Raw genomic sequence first — 22,313 nt, 5'->3', positions numbered from 1 at the left:
AGAGGAGATTTAATAGGATGTTGCCTGGTCTGGAGGGTGTCTGCTATGCAGAGGTTGAATAGACTCGGACTGTTTTCATTAGAACGACAGAGGTTGAGGGATGACCTGATAGAGGTCTACAAGATTATGAGGGGCATGGATAGAGTGGATGGGCAGGCACTCTTTCCCAGGGTGGAGGGGGTCAGTCACCAGGGGGCATAGATTTAAGATCGGTGGAGCAAAGTTTAGAGATGGGCGAGGCAGGGTTTTTTTTTTTAGTGCCTAGAATGCAATGGTTATGGTTGTGGAGGTTGTGGAAACAGATACATTAGCGCTGTTCAAAAGGCATCTTGACAAATACATGAATAGGATGGGTATAGTGCGATACGGCACAAGGAAGTGCTGAGGGTTTTGGACAAGGTTAGTATCACGACCAGTACAGGCTTGGTGGGCCGAAGGACCTGTTCCTGTGCTGTATTGTTCTTTAGTAAAGGTATGTCACATGACTCCTCAAACTCTTCCATTCCGCTGTGAAAATTCAGAAACAAGCCTGCTTTCTGACACAAGGGACGGGAACCTCTGGTCTCTCCCGTCCAGTAACCAAAATTCTCACCAGAGGTCAGGTCAGCGGACCTTTAACAGTTCGCTAAATTATCCATCCTTCCCGCAATGATTCCAGAGATGGGCGAGATTGGAAAGTTTAACGCAAAGACTTTATTTATGGTTTCTTGAGGGCTGCTGCAGATTTCTCACCTTCTCTTAGTAGAGAGTTTCACAGGCTATCTTTCCCACACAGCCAACACAACTCAATATCTCTCCTTAAATATCCTTTCCCCTTTTCATATTCAATTCCATTGTCCTCAGCACCTTTTCTGAACTCAGTTTTTCCAAAAATATAAAATTCTTTCATGTTTTCCTATTGCCTCCCCTTTCAAGCCAAATAAAATTTAATAACCTTCCCTCGTTTACTTATGAAACCTCTTAAGTTGCAAAAGGTCCTTACTCCCCCTTGAAATTGAATAGCTTAAAAAAAAACATGTCCCTATCTCCTAATGCAAATTTCTAAACCCAACCTACTTATTTAAAAGTCCACTTCACCATGGCCTCTTACTACAAAGGTATGCATTTCGCACTTATCCCCTTTCATCTCTTGAATCTCAAAAAATTGAATCCCAAAGGTGTCTCGATTAACCATTCCCCGCTTAATTAAATCATTTATACGCATGCAGCCTTCTTTACAATATAACACAATATTCCTCCAAAATATTTTTTTAAAAATTCATTCTCACACAATTTAATTGGAGCTTTTTGAATAACATCCACTTTGGATAAAGGAAATAATACTAATTGCTTATTGTCACAAGTAGACTTCAATGAAGTTACTGTGAAAAGCTCCTAGTCGCCACATTCCGGCGCCTGTTCGGGGAGGCTGGTACGGGAATTGAACCTGCGCTGCTGGTCTTGTTCTGCATTACAAGCCAACTGTTAAGCCCACTGTGCTAAACTAGCCCCTTACAGGAAAGCCTGGAAACATACTTGATTTTCCAGAAGGCATTTGATAAGATGGCGCAACAAAGGTTAATGCGGAAAATATAAGCTCGTGGTGCATATTAGCATGGGCAGAAGATTGGCTGCCTGGCAGAAAACAGAGAGCATGCCTAAATGGGTCTTTGTCTGATTGGCAGAATGTGACTAGTGGACATTTGTCCATTCAATGGTTTAGATGAGGGGAGCAAAGGCACGGTATCAAAGTTTGCAGATGACACAAAGAAGACATAAGGAGGTTGCTGGTGCATATTGATAGGTTGAGTGATTGTCAAAAATCTGACTGATGGAGTATAATATCAGAAAACAGGAAGAATAAAATTGCAGAGTATTATCATAGAATTAACAGTGCAGAAGGAGGCCATTCAGCCCATCGAGTCTGCAGCGGCTCTTGGAAAGAGCACCCTACCCAAGGTCAACACCTCCACCCTATCCCCATAACCCAGTAACCCCACCCAACACTAAGGGCATTTTTTGGACACCAAGGGCAATTTATCATGGCCAATCCACCTAACCTGCACATCTTTGGACTGTGGGAGGAAACCGGAGCATCCGGAAGAAACCCACGCAATCCGCACAGAGTGACCCAAGCCGGAATCGAACCTGGGACCCTGGAGCTGTGAAGCAATTGTGCTATCCACAATGCTACCGTGCTGCCCCTTACTTAAACAGAGAATGGTTGCAGAATTCTGATGTGCAGCTGGATCTAGGTGCTCTAGTGAATAAATCACAAAATTTTAGTCTGAACATATAGCGAGTAATTAAGAAGGCTAATGGAATTCTATCCTTTATTATGGGAAGAATTGAGCTTAAATGTAAGGATGCTATGCTTCAGTTATACAGGGCATTTGGCAAGACCACATCTTGAATAATGTGCGCAGTTCGATCTTATTTAAGGAAGGATACAAATGCATTGGAGGAGGTTCAGAGGAAGTTTATTAGATGGAATGAGTGGGTTGTCTTATGAGAAATGGTTGGACAGACCGGGCATCGACAGACAGAAGAGTGAAAGGGTGACTTGATTGAAATACACAAGATCCTGAAAGGTATTGACAAGGTGGAAGTGGAAAGGATATTTCCTTGTGTGGGCGAGTTCAGAACAAGAGGGCATTATTTTAAAATTAAGGGTCGCCCTTTTAGGACATAGAAGAGGAGAATTATTTTCTCTGAGGGTTGTGCGATTTTAGAACTCTCTGCCTCTGAAGGTAGTGGAGGCAGAGTCATTGAATATTTTTTAGCTGGAAGTACATAGCTTCTTTTATTTTATTTGGTCATGGGATGTGGGTGTCACTGGCTGGGCCAGCATTTATTGCCCATCCATGAGGGCATTTAAGAGTCAACCCCATTGGGATGGATCTGGAGTCACATGTCGGCCAGACCAGGTAAGGATAACAGATTTTCTTCCCGAAAGGGCATTAGTGAACCAGGTGGGTTTTATGACATTCGACAATAGTTTCATTGGTAATTATTAGACTTTTATTTCCAGAATTCAAATTATAGAATGATAGAATTCAAATTTCACACCTGCATTTCCCTGGGTCTCTGGATTACTTGTCCAGCAACAATACCTCTATGCACTGTCTCCCCTTCGGCAAGGGAATCACAGATTATCAGGGGTAGATGGGAATGTGGAATTCAAAACACAAACAGATCAGTGATGATCTTCTTGGATGGCGGAGCAGGCTCGAGGGGCCAAATGGCCTGCTTCTGTTCCTATTTCATATGTTCTTATACAGGAAATACATTTTTGGGAATAGATAATTCCGTGTTATATCACAGAAAATAACACACACTTCACATTGATTGCTGATTTTTCACTGCTGTATTTGACCTATACAAGTGACCGGTTGAGAAGTGTACCAAATATCACATGAGTACCGTATGTGTTTATTGGTTTATTCTTTTTAAAATATTCGACATGTTTCAACATAAGATTGAATTGTTGCGAAACTAGCCAGTCAGCTGGTTATGATAGTGCCATTTTCCTACAGTGGGAAGAGTGGAATAAAAATAAGTCTTATACTGAAGATTAGGCTCCCAGAAGGTAGGTTCCTGTGAAATATCAAGGTATGGCACAAATAGAGATGAGACAAAAATCAGGAGGAGATTCTCAGCTGAACTGCACTAATAAAAGAATATGTCAGTCCAGGTGAGGTGTTGAGCACCGCATGCGATTCCAGGAATCAATAACAGGAGTGAAGAAGTTTGCTGGTCCTGGTCAAGGGTCAGTGTAACTTGCTAAGCAACAAAATCCTGTTTATAGACGTTAAAAAAATAGTTGACCCAACCAGGCAAAAATTAACATCGCTATCATTTTTGCAACCTAACTAGAATGCAATTTTCAGCTTTTGTTGCTCCCCTTATTACCTCTAGAAATTTGCTAATTTAGAACCGTAGAGCACAACAGTGCAGAAGGCCATTTGTCCCATCGGGTCTGTGCCACCCCGCCCGATCCCTGCAACCCCACCAAACCTGCACATCATTTTGAGCGCGGTCTTGCATTTTTAACACATCTATACCCAAATTATTAATTCACTGATTATTGCAAATTTGGGAGGTTATGCTGCTCATGTCCTCTCGTAAATATTTGGAAGATCTGATCATAAAGAATATTATCTATTTTATCTCATCTTTGTTGCAGATAACTGCCCTCATTGAAACAGATAAATCTTCTTAATCTTCTTAAACATCCTGCATTTAAGCTGAGCTGCTTTAGAAGGGTACACTATACCAGCAATGCTGCATTAGTACAAGCTAACAGCGGAACATTACATAACATTGTTAAAATTTAACAGCATCTAGGTCACCTGAAGAACAAAAAGTGACCAAAGAATGCTTTAAGATGCAATATTAAACAACTGTTTACAAGTGTATTTAGTTCTTGGATAAATTGCTTACCACACTATCCGGCAAAGTCTGCAAAGTTGTTGTAAGCTGATCAGCGGGTGAAAGGGTATCTGGAAGGAACATGGCCCTGGACAGAAGTAGAAGTGAAGTTGGAATCTGCTGGTTCAGATGTAGCTCCAACCACTGCAAATAAAAGGCAGCAGTGTTTAGTTGAAACATGTCAAATATTTTAAAAAGAATAAACCAATAAACATATACTGTACTAATGTGATATTTGGTACACTTCTCAACCGGTCACTTGTATAGGTCAAATACAGCAGTGAAAAATCAGCAATCAATGTGGAGTGTGTGTTATTTTCTGTGATATAACACGGAATTTTGTTCCCAAAAATGTATTTCCTTTATTAACTATAAAATAACAATGCTATTTGCAATGTTAATGCACATTCAAATTCATTCTTTTTCATAGGGAGCCCAGGAGTTTATAAATCACAAGTTACGAGTGTAACTGGTACTCAAGTGAAAAGAAAATTTTCACAGCACCCATGTACATGTTGAATAAAAAATAAAGCCTGAAAATTGAAACTGAAACTGATAATTTCAAAATGTTCAGATATCTTTGTCCCACTAGTCCTCCAGAAGCACTGTATATCTTTTATCTCACTATATGAGGTTTCATTCATAGAATATACGGTGCAGAAGGAGGCCATTCGGCCCATCGCGTCTGCACCGGCCCTTACAAAGAGCACCCTACTGAAGCCCACGTATCTACCCTATCCCCATAACCCAGTAACCCCCACTTAACATTTTTTGGACACTAAGGGCAATTTAGCAAGGCCAATCCACCTAGCCCGCACATCTTTAGACTGTGGGAGGAAACAGGAGCACCCGGAGGAAACCCACACAGACACGGGGAGAATGTGTAGACTCCGCACAGACAGTGACCCAGCCGGGAATCGAACCCAGGACCATGGAGCTGTGAAGCAACTGTGCTAACCACTGTACTCCCATGCTGCAAGTTAATATTGGAATAGGTACTGCGCGAAATGGTGCTCATCTTCTCTTGGAGATATCACCCTATGTTTAAGAATTATTTCTCTATGGATACATTTGTAAATTACTTTTCGGTTTGTTATTTTTAAAAAATCACATACGCCCACTCAGCTTTGGTTAACCCACTAAATCTCTTAAAACTTTCTTTGGCTTTTTTATTATTCTTATGATCTTCACAGGCCCTCTTCAACTTCAGTTGGCTGTTAACTTCATCATTCATCCATGTTGTCCTGAGACTTTTGGTAATTTCCTACTTTTAAAGATTATATTGCAGGTAACTGAGCCACAGCTGTAGATGTTGAAGGCTATGGGTTGAATGAAATGTACACATGAAGGAATAAGATTCTGGACTTCTTCCTCGATTATGGGAATTTGCGCGAGTGTGGAACTTTTTCTCAGAAGGTTGAAGTGCAGATTGGAGTTCATGATGTGATAAATTTCATATGGCCAATTCTACGTTATCTTTTTCACAACAGTCTTGGGTCACAAGCCATCACATCATAACTTGAAAAAACACAACGTAATTTTCATTCCTCACTTACTTGTTTAAGTTGTTCTTGTAGGCGCGCTTCAGTCACCCCTAATGCTCTCATCCCCCGAGTCCGGCAGGCTGCCTGCAGCTCATTTACATTCAGTGTGGTTACTCCTTCTTCTGCAATCAACTTTAGACAAAAGAAATCAATATTTTACAGTTAAGCCTAGCTATCCAGAAGCAAGCAAAACAAATCCAACTGAACTACAACTTAAAGTTGAATGGGAGGATAGAATGGACTGAGGTGAATGGGGTCAGAGCAAAGGGAAGGTCATTGACATAAAGCATTGACTGTTTGTCTCCACAGATGTTGCCTGGGCCGCAGATTATTTCCAGCATTTTCTGTTTTTATTTCACAATATCTATTCAAGATAGGTTCTGGTTGATGAACAGTACCCCAAGTATTGGGGCCATTATTTTAGGAGTGGAAAAGAGAAAACCAGAAAGAAAATCCTAGCAATGGATGTCAACCCCAAATTTGATACAAATATGTTACCTGATCATCTGCACGAATGCTGCGCAGTTTCATAATCAGTTGAAATCGAAGAAAGTTATTGGTTCCTATTGACTGCAGCTCCAACAATTTACAAAGTGCGACCAGCTGAGGTCGAGTTAAGTTGTCCAACGTTAGCTCGTCCTCAAACAGTTTAGAAAAACGCATGATCTCCTCATTACTTGGTCTCTCTCCAGAATCTCGAATCTGAAAAGAAACATGTTTTCAAGCATGTGCATAATTAAAAAAATAGAATTTGAAAATCTAATTAAGTTAATCTTCCATAGAATCATCTCCCCCCCAATGTCATAGGTATAAGAAAAACCGCGGAGTTTGTTACCATCCACAAATGTTAAAATGCAATTCCCCGTTGCCTCAAATTATTTGTGGGCTAGATTTTGCAAAGAAAGTTGCCCACAAAGATCTAGTGATCTCTGCAGCACTTTTCCAAGTCAGTGTGTTTCTCATGCCAAATCAAGGGAATCTCCAGGCATCCAGCAACAAAAATGAAATCAAGCAGAATAAGCCATAATTGAAGTCTTCTCGCAGATGGCAAACCAGGAAGTTTAAACCACAGCATCCCTTCATTTCTAATTTGTTATCTGTGAGATCTATAAATTAAATGATTTGGACATACACAAGGGATTACGGTAGGAAATACAATATCACAAACCTTTAAAAAAATATGTAGAGTTATCATGAGAAATTTGAAACTCAACAAATATAAAATTGCTCTTTCGGGGCACTGATGTCGTTGAGCAGCAAAAATGAACTTGGTATAGCATTGAAAACCCAATTATTTCAAGAATTTTTACAAAAGTAGAAGTTTTCATAATTTCATCAATTTCCACTTGACTGCAGTCTGAAGGGAAACCTGTACAATGTACCCTCTGGGGAAGTACAGAATTACTGACAGCAACTTATGGATTTCTACATTCAATGCACATGTGAGGAATCCAGAAGTTGCTTAAAAAAAAAATTCAGAGGTGTAAGGACAAGTGCTGACAGTTGAGGCATCGTTACTAGGGAAAACTCTGCTCTGAACCAATCTCTCTCTGAAGATATTGTGCATTTCCAGCATTTTAATATTTCGCGATTTTCAACGCTTGCATTTGTCTTTCGAAGATAATGTTATACGGCATGCCTTACATTCTACTTCTACAAGCTTTTAACAAGTGATCAATTAGCTATTCTGATTAACTGATGTTCTCATGTGCTCTCTGTTGGCCTTGTAAATCCGCTGCATACCTCCAGCACCAAAGCCAATGAGTTTCTTGTTAGTTTCAGTTAGGGTGCATCTGTCTATCTGAATGCAAGAGATGAAATCAAAGGTTCACATTCCTGATCATTATCCACTAGTCCCGGGTGGAAAAGCATGCTTGCATTGATGCCAATTGAGAAGGAGATCGAGCTTGCCTTTCATAACCCTGCCAGATGTAGTGCACTGAGCAACTGGTTTGAAAGAACAAAAGAAAATTGGACAGGAACAGGCCCTTCGGTCCTCCAAGCCTGCATCGACCATGCTGCCCGTCTGAATTAAAACCCTCTAACCCTTCCAGTGACCAAATCCCTCTATTCCCATCCTATTCATGTACTTGTCGATGCCCCTTAAAAGTCACTATCGTATCTGCTTCCACTACCTCCCCGGCAGCGAGCACCAGGCTCCCACCACCCTTTGTTTGAAATACTTACCTCGTACATCTCATTTGAACCTTGCCCCGCGCACCGTAAACATTTGCCTCGGAGCAATTGACTCTTCCACCCTGGGAAAAAGCTTCTGACTATCCACTCTGTCCATGTCTTTCATAATCTTGTAAACTTCTATCAGGTTGCCCCTCAACCTCCGCCATTCCAGTGAGAACAAACCAAGTTTCTCCAACCTCTCCTCATAACTAATGCCCTCCATACCAGGCAACATCTCTCCAAAGCCTTCACATTCATCTGGTAGTGTGGCGGACAGAATTGAACACTATATTCCAAGTGCGGCTTAACTAAGGTTTGATAAAGCTGCAACATGTCTTGCCAATTTTTAAACTTAATGTCCGGCAAATGAAGGCAAGAATGCCCTATGCCTTCTTGACTACCTTCTCTACCTACGTTGCCTCTTTCGGTGATCAGTATACCTGTACACCCAGATCCTTCTGCTTTTCAATCCTCTTGAAGATTCTGCCATTTACTGTACATTTCTCATCTGTATTAGACCTTCCAAAACGCAATACCTCACATTTGTCCGGATTAAACTCCATCTGCCATCGCTCCGCCCAAGTCTCCAACTGATCTATATCCTGCTGTAACCTCGGACAGTCCTCATCGCTATCCGCAATTCCACCAACCTTTGTGTCGTCCACAAACTTACTAATCAAACCAGTTACATTTTCCTCCAAATCATTTATATATATTACAAACAGCAACGGTCCCAGCACTGATCCCGGAGGAATGCCACTAGTCACAGCCCTCCATTTAGAAAAGCACCCTTCCACTGCTCCCCTCGGTCTTCTATGACCGAGCCAGTTCTGTATCCATCTTGCCAGCTCACCCTGATCCTGTGCAACTGCACCTTCTTTACCAATCTGCCATGAGGGATCTTGTCAAAGGCCTTACTGAAGTCCATATAGACAACATCCACTGCCCTACCCTCATCAATTATCTTCGTCATTCCCTCGAAAAACTCAAGTTAGTGAGACACGACCTCCCCTTCATAAAACCATGTTGCTTCTCGCTAATACGTCCACTTATTTCCAAGTGGGAGTAAATCTTGTCTTGAAAAATCCTCTCCAATAATTTTCCTACCACTGACATAGCACTGGCCTGTAATTACCTGATTATCCAGCATGAGCAGCACGGTAGCATAGTGGTTAGCGCAGTTGCTTCACAGCGCCAGGGTCCCAGGTTCGATTCCCTGCTGGGTCACTGTCTGTGCAGAGTCTGCACGTTCTCCCAGCGTCTGCGTGGGTTTCCTCCGGGTGCTCCGATTTCCTCCCACAGTCCAAAGACGTTCAGGTTAGGTGGATTGGCCATGCTAAATTGCCCTTAGTGTCCAAAAAAAGGTTAGGAGGGCTTATTGGGTAAGGGGGAATAGGCTGGAAGTGAGGGCTTAAGTGGGTCGGTGCAGACTCGATGGGCTGAATGGCCGCCTTCTGCACTGTATGTTCGATGATCCTTGCCACCCTTCTTAAACAAAGGAACAATATTGGCTATTCTCCAATCTTCTGGTACTGCCCCTGTAGCCAGTGAAGATACAAAGATTTTTCTCAAGGCCCCAGCAATTTACTCCCTTGCCTCTCTCAGAATTCTGGGGCGTATCCCATCAGGCCCTGGGGACTAGTCTACCTTAATGTTTTTCAAAATCCCAATGTCTCCTCCTTTTTGATTTCAACATGACCCAAACTATCTACACAACCTTCCCCAGACTCATCACCCACCAAGTCCTTCACTTTGGTAAATACTGATGCAAAGTACTGATTCAGTGCCGTGCCCATTTCCTCTGACGCCACATATAGATTCCCTCCCCTGTCCTTGAGTGGGCCAATAAGTCTTCCTGGCTACCATCTTGCTTTTTATACATGTATAAAAAGCCTTGGGATTTTCCTTAGTCCTGCTGGCCAATGACTTTTTGTGACTCCTTTTAGCCTTCCTGACTCCTTGCTCAAGTTTCTTTCTACTTTCCTTGCATTCCACACTTGCTTTATGTCTTTCCAGCCTCATAGCTTGACAAATGCTTCCTTTTTCTTTTTGACTAGGCTCATATCTGTCATTATAATAATCTTTATTATTGTCACACGTAGGCTTAAATTAACACTGCAATGAAGCTACTGTGAAAATCCCCCAGTTGCCACATTCCAGCACCTGTTCGGGCACATAGAGGGAGAATTCAGAATGTCCAAATGACCTAACAGCACGTCTTTCGGGATTTGAGGGAGAAAACTGGAGCAGCCGGAGGAAATCCACGCAGACACTGGGAGAACGTGCAGACTCCACACAGACACCCAAGCCAGGAATCAAACCTGGGACCCTGGCGCTGTGAAGCGACAGTGCTAGCCACTGTGCGACCATGCTGCCCCACTTTTTCGGGGGTTTCCCCGTTGTTCTTTCTTCCCAAGTTTCTTCGGCCTTTGAGGCCTGAGAGACGGGCGTCGGGTCAGTCCGGTTTGGAACCGGTGAGGAGCCCCGCGGGAGGGTCCAGCGGCCGGGGCATCGACCCAGAGGTCGGATGCGTGGGCGGAGCTTGACACGAGGCGAGGCAATCGAGGTGGCAGGCCCGAGTCCAGAACGTGATGCAGAGGGGGAGTAGAGCACATTGGGTGGCTCCCACTGAAAATTGATTTTTGAGAAGTTTGAAGTCTGAACCCTGGGGGAAGAGATTTTTTGATTTTGGAATTTTGAAAATAATTATTTATTTATTTTCAGATCGAAGAAAGAAAGAAAAAAAATAATAACTCGTTAGAGGATACGAAAAGCAGCTAGGCAGAAGGAAGAAAACCCGGGTTCGCCGTTGAATGATAAGGCCAGCAAAAGCGCTGACAAGGTGGTGGATGCCGCACTGCATGGTGGGGCCGCACTACTTATGGTGGAAAAGATGACCGAGGAGATGGTGGTGGAGCTGGAAAAGCAGTTTGCGAGGCACATGGAGGCTTTGAGGAAGGAGACGGCGGTCGCATTGAAATCATTGGTGGAGGAGGCAATCGCCCTGGTGTGTAGCTGTGGCAAAGACAGCGGCTGAGGTGAGAGAGCAGGGCGAGAAGATGAAGGAAGTGGAGGAGGCAGTGTCGCAGCACAGCGACCAGCTCACTTAGATGGGGCACGAGCTGCAGAGGGTGGTGGAGGTCAACAGAGGACTCCGAGCAAAGCTCGAGGACTTGGAGAACCGCTCGAAACGGCACAATCTAAGAATTGTGGGCTTGCCCGAAGGGACAGAGGGCCCAAGGCCAACAGAGTACTTCGCTAAGAAGTTGGCAGAGCTGATGGGGGAGGGTGAGAACTCCTCCCGGTACGAGCTGGACCGAGCTCATCGGTCATTAAGGCCAAAGCCCAAGGTGAATGAGCCGCCAAGAGCAGTAATTATCTGCTCCATAAGTACTGCATGAAGGAGAAGGTGTTAAGCTGGGCGAAGCAGAAGCGCGAGTTGCAGTGGGATGGTGCTGGAGTTCGGATCTATCAGAAATTGACGGTGGAGTTGGCAAAAAGACGAGCGGCGTTCGGGCGAGTGAAGGCGGCACTGTACAAAAAGGGGGTGCGATTTCGTATGGTACACCCGGCGAAGCAGAGGGTGATGTCTGATGCCAAAGACTTTTATTTCGAGACAGTGGAGGCGGCTGAGGCGTTCATGAGGGCGGAAAGCTTGGGACAGACGTAAGGAGCGGAGCTGGGAGAGAGACTGTGGACTGTGATTGGGGAGCTGGAAAATGTATAAATGTCATAACTTTCTTTTTACTGACGTGTATTGTAATTTACTTGTCTTCACATTGTTACAGAGTTCAAGTTATTGGTTGGGTTGATTGGTATTCTGTGTTGCGACTGTTATATCTTATTTTAGTGAATTGTATGGGTTTGATTGTTGTTTTTTCTTTCTCTGGGACATTATATCCATAATGTATATTCGCGGATCGACGTTTTCGTGGTGGAGAAGGCTTTGCTGGCTGGGGTTAAGGGGTCGGAATGCTCGGAAATTGCAGTGTCAGATCATGCTCCGCATTGGGTGGATATGCTGCTGGAGAAGGGGGGTAGCGCAGAGGCCGGGGTAGAAATTAGATATGGGACTTTTGGGGGACCAAGTATTCTGTGACAAAATTGAAAAGATAACTAAGGAATATGTAGGTTTCAACTGTACGGGTGAGGTGTCAAAGGCAGTTGTCTGGGTGGCTCTAAAGGCGGTGGTGAGGGGGGAGGTGATTTTGTTTAAGGCCAGGGTGGACAAAGAGAAGTTGGAGTGACAGAGGGTAATAGATGAGATGTTGGAGGTAGATAGGAGGTATGCAGAGGATGGGGACCCAGCAAAGCTGGAAAAAAAGGAACTACAGGCGAGCTTTGACCGACTATCTACCAGGAAGGTGGTGCGCCAACTGAGACGAGTAAGGGGTGCAGTTTGCGAACATGGAGATAAGGCATATGTTAGGTCAGCTCCGGAGGGAAGCAGCGACAAGGGAAATTGTGCAGGTGAGGGATAGGGCAGGGAAGTTGGTGGTGGCTCCGGATCTGATGAACAAGGTTTTCGAGGAATTTTGAGAGAGGTTGTACAGGTCGGAGACAGAGGGATGCAGGAATTTCTAGATGGGTTGGAGTACCTGAGGTTAGGGAAGGGGGACAGGGCTACATTAGAAGAAGCGATAGTGGAGCAGGAGATAAAGGTTGCGATTGGGAGGATGCAGTCGGGGAAGGTGGCAGGGCCGGATGGGTTTCCGGTGGAATATTATAAAAAATTTAAGGATAGGTTGGCACCCCTGATGGTGGGGATGTTTGAGGCGGCGATAGGGAAGGGGGTGTTGCCACAAACTTTGGGGCAGGCATAGATTTCCCGGTTGCTAAAAAAAGAGAAGGATCCGACGGAGTGTGGGTCATATAGGCCCTTCTGAATGTGGACGCAAAAGTATTGGCGGGTAGGCTGGAGGAGTGCCTCCCGAAGGTGATAGGTGAAGATCAGATGGGGTTAGTGAAAGGGAGGCAGCTCTTTTCAAACATTAGGTATTGAACGTAGTTATGGCACCAGCAGAGGGGGAGGAAACAGGTGGTCGTGGCATTGGACGCTGAAAAGGTGTTCGACCAGGTAGAATGGGGGTACTTGATGGCAGTTCTGGAGCGGTTTGGGATTGGACCAAGATTTGTGAACTGGGTAAAGCTACTATACAAGGAGCCGAGGGAGAGTGTCCGCACAAACACCATCAGCTCGAGATACTTTTCTCTCCACCGTGGGACTAGGCAGGGATGTCCTATGTCCCCCCTGCTGTTTGCACTCGCGATTGAGCCGTCGGCCATCGCATTAAGAAGTTTGGGGGTATGGAAAGGAATAGTGCGGGGGGGGGAGATAGAGCATAGGGTGTCCTTGTATGCCGATGACTTGCTGTTATACGTGTCGGAACAGAGTGTGTCGATAGGGAGAATATTGGAGCTGCTTCAAGTGTTTGGGTCTTTCTTGGGATACAAACTTAATCTAGGCAAGAGTGAGAATTTTGTGGTGTCTTGGCCAGGGGTGGGGGCAGGGGTGGGGGGGCTACCATTCCGTAGGGCAGGGACTCACTTTCGGTACCTGGGGGTGCAGGTTGCCCGGGAGTGGGGGAGCTCCGCAGGTATATTTCTAGTTTGGTGGGGAGAGTGTAAGTTGATCTGGCAAGGTGGGACAGTCTCCCTCTGTCACTGGCGGGTCGAGTACAGGCGGTTAAAATGAATGTGTTGCCGCGATTTCGGTTTGTTTTTCAATGCCTACCGATTTTCCTGCCAAAGGCTTTTTTCAGAGAGATTGAGGGAAGGATTACGTCGTTCATATGGGGAGGGAAGGTGGCCAGAGTTAGAAAGGTGCTACTACAGAGGGGAAGGCAGGCAGGGGGTTTGGGTCTTCCGAACCTGATGGATTAATACGGGACGGTGAATGTGGAGAAGGTGCGGAGCTGGGTCAGAGGGGTTGATTCCCAGTGGGTCAGAATGGAGGAGAGTTTATGCAGGGGGTCGGGATTGAAAGCACCAGCGACAGCGCCGCTCCCGATAGCCCCGGGGAAATACTCAGGGAGTCCGATAATAATAGCTTCATTGAGAATTTGGAGGCAGTTTCGCTAACACTTCGGGTTGGGGCAGGGTCAAGGGAAATGCCGATTCGGGGGAACCACAGATTTGAGCCAGGGAGGTGGGATGGAAATTTTCGGAAATGGGAGGAGAAGGGGATTAAGACACTGAAAGATTTGTTTCTTCGGGGTCGGTTTGCAGGATTGAAGGAGCTGGAAGCGAAGTATGGGCTGGAGCAGGGGGAAATGTTTAGATACATGCAGGTTCGAGATTTTGCCAGAAAGGATACAGAACTTCCCGGAGGAGCCAGGCCCCACATTGCTGGAGGAGGTGCTGACAACAGGGGGACTGGAGAAGGGGGTAGTGTCAGCGGTTTACAGAGCTATTTTGGAAGAGGAGAAGGCACCACTGGAAGGGATCAAAGCAAAGTGGGAGGAAGAATTGGGAGAGGATATTGAGGAGGGGTTCTGGTGTGAGGTGCTCCAGAGAGTGAATGCCTCCACCTTGTGCACGAGGTTGGTGTTGATATAGCTGAAGGTGGTATACAGAGCACATCTCACGAGGGCGAGCATGAGTCGATTTTTTGAACGAGTAGAAGGTGTGTGTAAACATTGGGGGGGGGGGGGGGGCTAATCACGTTCATATGCTTTGGTCCTGTCCAAAGCTAGAGGATTACTGGAAGGAGGTTTTTAGGGTAATTTCTAAAGTGGTGCACGTGAAACTGGACCCGGGCCCCGGGGTGGCCATATTCGGGGTGTAGGACCAGCCAGGTTTCGAAACGGGTGCGGAGGCAGATGTTGTAGCCTTCGCCTCGTTGATCGCCCGAAGGCAGATCCTGATGGGATGGAGGGCAGCCTCTCCACCCTGTGCCCTGGCGTGGCGGGGGGACTTGTTGGAATTCTTGACTCTTGAGAAGGTCAAATTTGAACTGAGGGGAAGGATGGAGGGGTTCTACAATTCATGGGCATTATTCATCATGCACTTTCAAGAATTGGATAACATCAATTATGGGGGGGGGGGCGGTGTTGATGGTGGCTATGGGAGATTCCTGATTCCTTTTTGTCATTTGTTTATGTGAACATGCAGGCTAATGTTTGGGGTTTGGTGGGAGGATGGGATCGTTGTTATTGATATGGGGATTGGCATATTCGTTACTGATTATTGTTTATTGTTGGTGGGTGCAGATTTGGGAGAAAATGTGAAAGAGGGGGAAAATAAAGAATTTTTTTTTTTTTTTTTTTTTTTTTTTTTTAAACGTACACTGCACTTATCCAGGTAAGGCGAGTGTATGCCATTACATCCCTGTGGCTGTTAGTGTGCATGCGTGTGAGAGGTTGCGAATTATTCTGACATCTATGCAATCATCAGTGAGCATTCCCATTTCTGAGCTTAGAATGGAGGGAGGATCACTGAAACATCTGAAGATAGCTTCAGTGGTCTAGACCACTGCTCTGAGGAACTTCGATGTGGAGATGCCGGCGTTGGGTGAGCACAGTACGAAGTCTTACAACACCAGGTTAAAGTCCAACAGGTTTGTTTCGATGTCACTAGCTTTCGGAGCGCTGCTCCTTCCTCAGGTGAATGAAGAGGTCTGTTCCAGAAACATATAGACAGATTCAAAGATGCCAAACAATGCTAGGAATGCGAGCATTAGCAGGTGATTAAATCTTTACAGATCCAGAGATGGGGTAACCCCAGGTTAAAGAGGTGTGAATTCACACCTCTTTAACCTGGGGTTACCCCATCTCTGGATCTGTAAATATTTAATCACCTGCTAATGCTCACATTCCTAGCATTGTTTGGCATCTTTGAATTTGTCTATATATGTATTTCTGGAACAGACCTCTTCATTCACCTGAGGAAGGAGCAGCGCTCCGAAAGCTAGTGACATCGAAACAAACCTGTTGGACTTTAACCTGGTGTTGTAAGACTTCGTACTGAGGAACTTCTGCAGCGATGTCAGGGGCTGAGATGATTGCCCTCCAACAACCGCTACCATCTTCCTTTATGCTGGGTATGATTCCAACTAGTTGAGAGCATCCCTCCACTCAACACCCTTCCTCCAAATTGATACCTATTGACTTCAATTTTAATAGGATTTCTTCATGCCATACTTAGTCATTCTGTTATTATGCAGTCAGTCGCACATCAACTCTGGAATTCAGCTCTTTTGTCCATTATTTGGAGCAAGGCTGGAATGAGGTCTGGGGCTGAGTGGTATTGGTGAAATCCAAACTCAGCTTTAGTGAGAAGGTTATTGGGAAGGAAGAGCAAACTGGCAGTACTGTCTTAACACCTTCCAGAACTCTGTTGATGATTGACAGTAGGCTGATGAGACGAGATTTGCTCAGAATGAATTTGTACTACTTTGTGTAACATCTGTGCAATTTTCCACATTGTGAGGTAAACGTCAATGTTGTAGCTTGCAAGTGGCAGGGCTAGTTCTGGAACACAGTCTTCAGTACTATAACCAGGATATTGTCAGAGCTAATGAGCCTTTGTTGTATCCATGTTCTTGACATTACATAGAACAAATCCAGCTGCTGAAGATTGACTTTTGTGATGGTGGGCATTTCAGGAGGAGGTACGGATGGCTCATCCACTTACCTCTCCTGATTGAGGATGAGGAAGGCTGCAAACATTTCAGCTTTGTCAGACATGCAAATGATGGCTCCCCAATTCACTCTGGGAGGCACCCTTCCAACCTTAAACATCAACATCTTTGCCAGTATCTTGGCATCTACATTCAGCAGAGATATGGGCCGATACGGCCCACGCTCACTGGACCCTTGTCCTTCTTTAGCAACAGCGAGTTGGAGGCTAGCTCCATTGTTTGCAGCAAGACACCCCGAGCCATTGCGTTCTCAAACATTCCCACCATCAACGATGCCAGCCTATCCTTAAATCTTGCAAAAAATCCGACTGGAAATCCATCTAGCCCCGCCGCCTTCCCTCCCTGCATCCTCCCAATCACCACCTTCACCTCCCCCACCAGCTCCTCCAACTCTGCCCTCTCCGCCTACCCCAATCTCAGACACTCTAGTCCACCCAGAAACTCCCTCATCTCCCACTCCTCCTCCAATGGCTACGGTTGTACGAGTCCCTATAGAATTCCTCGAACAGGGACATCCGGTGGCGGCATGTAGGTGGAAGTCACACGTTGGGTGGTTCCTGTTCGGGGCTCGGTTTTTAAATTAAATTTAGAGTACCCATTGATTTGAGTTTTTCCAATTAAGGGACAATTTAGTGTGGCCAATCCACCTAACCTGCACATCTTTTGAGTTGTGGGGTGAAATCCACACAGACATGGGGAGAATGTGCGTTTTTTGGGGAAACCTAATGCCTGGTCCTGGGGGCAGTTTTTGGATGAGCTAGTGCAGTAAAACATAAGGAGGGGAATGTCGAAGAACCAGAAAAAAGCTGTCGGGAAGAAGGAGAGGTAAGCGAAGGTTCGCCGTCGAGCAAGCGGGTCAGCCCGGCTGCAGGAAAGATGGCGGAGGCTGGGTCATGCCCTTCACAGTAGACAAGATGATTGAGGTGATGGCTGGAGAGTTTGAAAAGCAGTTTGCCAAGCAAATGGAGGTGATGCGGAAAGGGATGATGACAGTGATGAAGGAGCTGAGCTGGAAGGAGGAGCAATAGCCCCAGTGAAGGCGGCGGTGTTGAAGACACCAACAGGTACAGGAGCAAGGAGAGTAGGTGAAGGGGGTGGAGGAAGCGCGGTCACAACGTAGTGACCAGTTCACCTCGATGAGGGAGGAGCTGCTGAGGGTGATGGAGGCCAAGAAAGGATTGAGAGCTGAGTTGGAGAACAGGTCGAGATGGCAGAACTGAAGAATTGTGGGCTTGCCTGAGGGGATGGAGGGCCCGAGGCTGACTGAGTATTTCAGAAGATGTTGGTGGAGCTGCTGTGGGGGGGGGGGGGGGGGAGATAGGGTTCAGCGGTCACTCAGGTCCAAGCAGAAGACAAATGATCCTCCAAGGGCTGTGATAATTTGTTTTCATAAGTACCATGTTAAGGAGAAGGTCCTGAGTTGTGCGAAACAGAGACGCGAGGTGCAGTGGGAAGGGGTTGGCATTCGCATATACCAGGACTTACCAGGGGCATATACCAGGGGCAGCACGGTAGCATTGTGGATCGCACAATTGTTTCACAGCTCCAGGGTCCCAGGTTCGATTCCGGCTTGGGTCACTGTCTGTGCGGAGTCTGCATATCCTCCCAGTGTGTGCGTGGGTTTCCTCCGGGTTCTCCGGTTTCCTCCCACAGTCCAAAGATGTGCAGGTTAGGTGGATTGGCCATGATAAATTGCCCTTAGTGTCCAAAATTGCCCTTAGTGTTGGGTGGGGTTACTGGGTTATGGGGATAGAGTGGAGGTGTTGACCTTGGGTAGGGTGCTCTTTCCAAGAGCCGGTGCAGACTCGATGGGCCGAATGGCCTCCTTCTGCACTGTAAATTCTATGATTAACCGTGGAGCTGGCGAGAAGGCAGGCGGCCTTTGGTCGGGTGAAGGCAGCACTCTACAGCAATGGTGCAAGGTTCAGCGTGTTCTGCTCAGTGACCTCCAACTCAAAGGATTTCTACTTTGAGACGGTGGAGGCGTTCGTGAAGTCTGAAGGACTGGGGTTAAAATGAGAAATGGGAGTGGAGTTTGAATTTGGACTGAAAGAAGGAGAGTGAAATGCTGTATAGTTTCATTTCTTGTCTGCTGTTTAAGTATGTTAATTTGTTTTGTATGAGGGATGGGAATGGTTGGAAGTTGGGTTTTTGGGTTGGTCGACAGGGAAGGGTAGTGTACCCTGTGGTATGGGGCACAACAGGTTGGAGGTTAGTGAACTTTAGGGTGATGGCGGTTTTCTGGGGCGGGGTTTTTGCACAGGATTTGTTGTTTGACTTTGTTTTCAGGGCCTGGGCAGGGGCCTCCACACTAGCAAGCACAGGTTGGCTAGGAAATGAGAGTGTGAGGGGCCATGGTCATTGGAACCTGGTCGAACAGGTTTCGATGGGCCTGGGAGGTGGGCGGGGTGGGATCGATACTGGGAGGGTTGTTTTTAAGAGGAGGTGGATGGGGGGGATTCTGGGGGGGGGGGGGGGTTGATGTTCCTCCCTCTCCACCTTAGCATCAAACGAGATCACCATCCCCTCACCACCACCTTCAGAGCCTCCCAGACTACCGACCGTGAGATCTCCCCCGTGCAATTAAACCCCACATACTCCTCAATCACCTTCCCGGTTATGTAACAGAAGCGGCAGTCCCCCAGTAACCCCACACCCATTCTCGACCCTGGCCTCTGGGCTGCCCCTTTCCCCACAACCACATCGATCCAATGTGGAGCGTGATCCGAGATCACAATTGCCGAGTACTCCGAACTCTTAACTCCAGCCAACAGCGCTTTTCCCACCACAAAAGTCAAACCTTGAAAGCACCTTGTGCACCAGGGAGAAAAACGAATACTCCCGATCCCTCGGGTGTAAAAACCTCCACAGGTTCACTCCCCCAACTCCCATCACGAACCCAGCCAATGCCTCCCCCCTCTGGGTCAGCAAGCGCGCCTGGGATCTGTCCACCTTCGGTTCCAGCACCAAGTTCCAATTCCCCCCCCACTATCAGCTCATCGGTACCTAGATCCAAGATAGCATCCAACGCTTTCTTCACGAACTCCGCATCGTTCTAATTGGGGCCATATATGCTTGCCAGCGCCACCAACCACTCCTGCAACGCACCCATTACTATCACATAACTTCCCCCCTCATCAGCCACCACCTTATCCATCTGAAACCTCCCTCTTGCCCACCAATCACACTCCCTGAGCCCTACTGCAAGTGCGATGTCTAACTGCTGCTTGAAAACATAAAATGTTTTGTCCTCAACTACTTTCTGTGGTAGTGAATTCCCCAGTTTGACCACTCTCATGAAAAACTTTCTCCTCATCTGTCTTAAACAGTCTACCCAATATCCTCAGAATGGTTCTGGACACCCCCATCATCAGGAACATCCTTCTTGCAAATATCCAGTTTAGTCCTGTTAGAAATTTATAGGTTATGAGATTTCTCCTCACTCTTCTGAACTCCAGCGAATACAATCCTAACCGACAATGTCTCCTCACACATCAGTCCTGCCATCCAAGGAATCAGCCTGGTAAGCCTTCTCTGCACTCCCTCGAGAGCAAGAACATACTTCCTCAGATAAAGAAACCAAAACTGCACACAATATTCCAGGTGTGGCTTCACCAAGGCCCTGTATATACTTGGCCATAAGGGACAAGGCAAGGGAGTGGGATTAGGTACAGTGTTCTTTCAGCGAGCCAGTGCAGACTATGGGTTGAATGGCCTCCTTTTGCAATGTAACAATTCTGTGATTCTGTAACACAATTCTGCTGCTCATGCATGAAGAAAAGCCAGTTGGGTGAGGTGCTAGAGGGTTGCTAGATGTCCACTTTCAAAGCATTAATTTCTAGGTGCAAGTTCAGCAGTTAAATTGGATCAAAGGCCAAGGCTAACTAAAACGATGAAACAAAAATCCACCAAAGCAGAAAATGTTGCAGGCACTGTGCTTCTCCCAACTGTCCCACTTCCAAAGGCAATGATTAATGCAGGGATATAACTCCATGGACATCAATAATGTGCCATTCTCCAGAAAGCATGCATTGGGAGGAAAAGCATCACAATTATATCTGATTTTGTGCTTGGATGCAAATAAATACTTGTACTTCCCAACAACAATTAGTGGATAATAAATCAGAAAGAGTAACATTGATTCAGGGAAACTGCGATCAGTTAGATCAGTTGCAGTTCTGTCATCAGAACCATTCAAAAATATGTGCTTTTAAGAGAGGCAAGAGAGACACCAATAGCCAATTAAAAAAAAGGAAAATATTAGGTAACTATCTTTTTCATTTCTGCACTCAACAGTGCAATTATCCTGGCATGCAGTGGAAGCTTAAATGTTACCTTCTGAAAAAAAGTAGAAAAGTCCTTTGTGACGTCTCCCTTAGCTGCTTTGTTTCTCAGCGCAATCTCTTCAATTGTATCTTGAAGAAATTTTGCCATTTCAAGCTTCACTCTCAACTCCTTTTTCAACCGTTCTTCCTACAAAGAAAATCTTTTAGGTTTTAAACACAGCCAGATGTTTCAACAAAGAAATTTTCATTGCATTTAATTATTTTCAATACAAATTTACAGGTTATTTGTCAGGTTTCAACAATTAATTGAAATGTTTCTATTCTGAAGTTCAAATGACCCTGCTGACAGTTCTCTCTAATGGAAGCAATTATAGAAATTGTATTATTCTATCGAGGAGAAAGAGATGCCTCTTTTACCCAGGGTTTCATAGGGTGTTACAGCTGCATTATAAATTGCAGCTTCAAATATCACGACAACTCCTAGCATGCATAGCAGATGAAATGTTTGCTAGAGATGGCAGCAAAAAACAATAGTGAATATTTTAAGTCCAATGTATTCGACAAAACCAACTCCATGACAGCTCAGTGACCCTGTTGTGTGACTATCTCAGTTTTACAGGCAGAAAGGATTGCACATTAAATTCCTGGTTTGTACTAAACTAACTTATCTTAACATGCTACATTGCTGAAGCTTGGTGGTGAGTGGGGGAAATCGGAGAAAGGAGAAAAGGTTGGTCAGACTTGCTGCTCTTGATCACTCTGAAGTGACCTAGGTAGAATTGGATATAATGTCCCATTGCTCAAATTAGTCAGCCAAGGCTCACACGCAAGGATCAGACAATTGAGCAATATTTTGCAAAACTGGTTTGTGTGGAACTGTATTAAAAGTAAGGAGTCATTACATTCAGGGGAAAAGAGAATCATGGAACTTACAGCGCAGAAAGAGGCCATTCGGCCCATCAGGTCTGCCCTGGAAAGAGTACCCCACTTAAGCCCATGCTTCCACCCTATCCTGGTAACCCAGTAACCCCACCTAATCTTTTGGACACGAAGGGGCGATTTAGCATGGCCAATCTACCTAACCTGCACATCTGCGGGAGAAAACCGGAGCACCCGGAGGAAATACACACAAACACGGGGAGCAAGTGCAAATTCCGCTCAGACAATCACCTGAGGCCGGAATTGAACCCGAGTCCCTGGAGCTGCAAGGCAGCAGTGCCAACCACTGCGCTACCATGCCATGGACTAAAAACT

General features: G+C 45.7%; 1 protein-coding gene across 8 annotated transcripts in view; it reads right to left on the bottom strand.

The window, feature by feature from the left end:
* The window catches only part of letm1 (leucine zipper-EF-hand containing transmembrane protein 1), a 162,951-nt gene that overhangs the window by 108,492 nt on the left and 32,146 nt on the right, over nt 1–22,313 (bottom strand). For all 8 annotated transcript variants that reach the window (XM_072497510.1, XM_072497502.1, XM_072497505.1 and 5 more), the window contains exons 5-8: nt 21,109–21,246; nt 6,453–6,656; nt 5,967–6,086; nt 4,423–4,554 (exon numbers count right to left, since the gene is read on the bottom strand). In XM_072497510.1, the coding sequence (XP_072353611.1) occupies nt 4,423–4,554; nt 5,967–6,086; nt 6,453–6,656; nt 21,109–21,246 (594 nt within the window). The remainder of the gene's footprint in view (nt 1–4,422; nt 4,555–5,966; nt 6,087–6,452; nt 6,657–21,108; nt 21,247–22,313) is intronic.

Source organism: Scyliorhinus torazame, chromosome 3 (assembly GCF_047496885.1).
Source record: "Scyliorhinus torazame isolate Kashiwa2021f chromosome 3, sScyTor2.1, whole genome shotgun sequence".
NCBI lineage: Eukaryota > Metazoa > Chordata > Chondrichthyes > Carcharhiniformes > Scyliorhinidae > Scyliorhinus > Scyliorhinus torazame.
The sequence above is the reverse complement of the archived record's forward strand: the minus strand, read 5'-3'. Positions and strand labels throughout refer to the sequence as shown.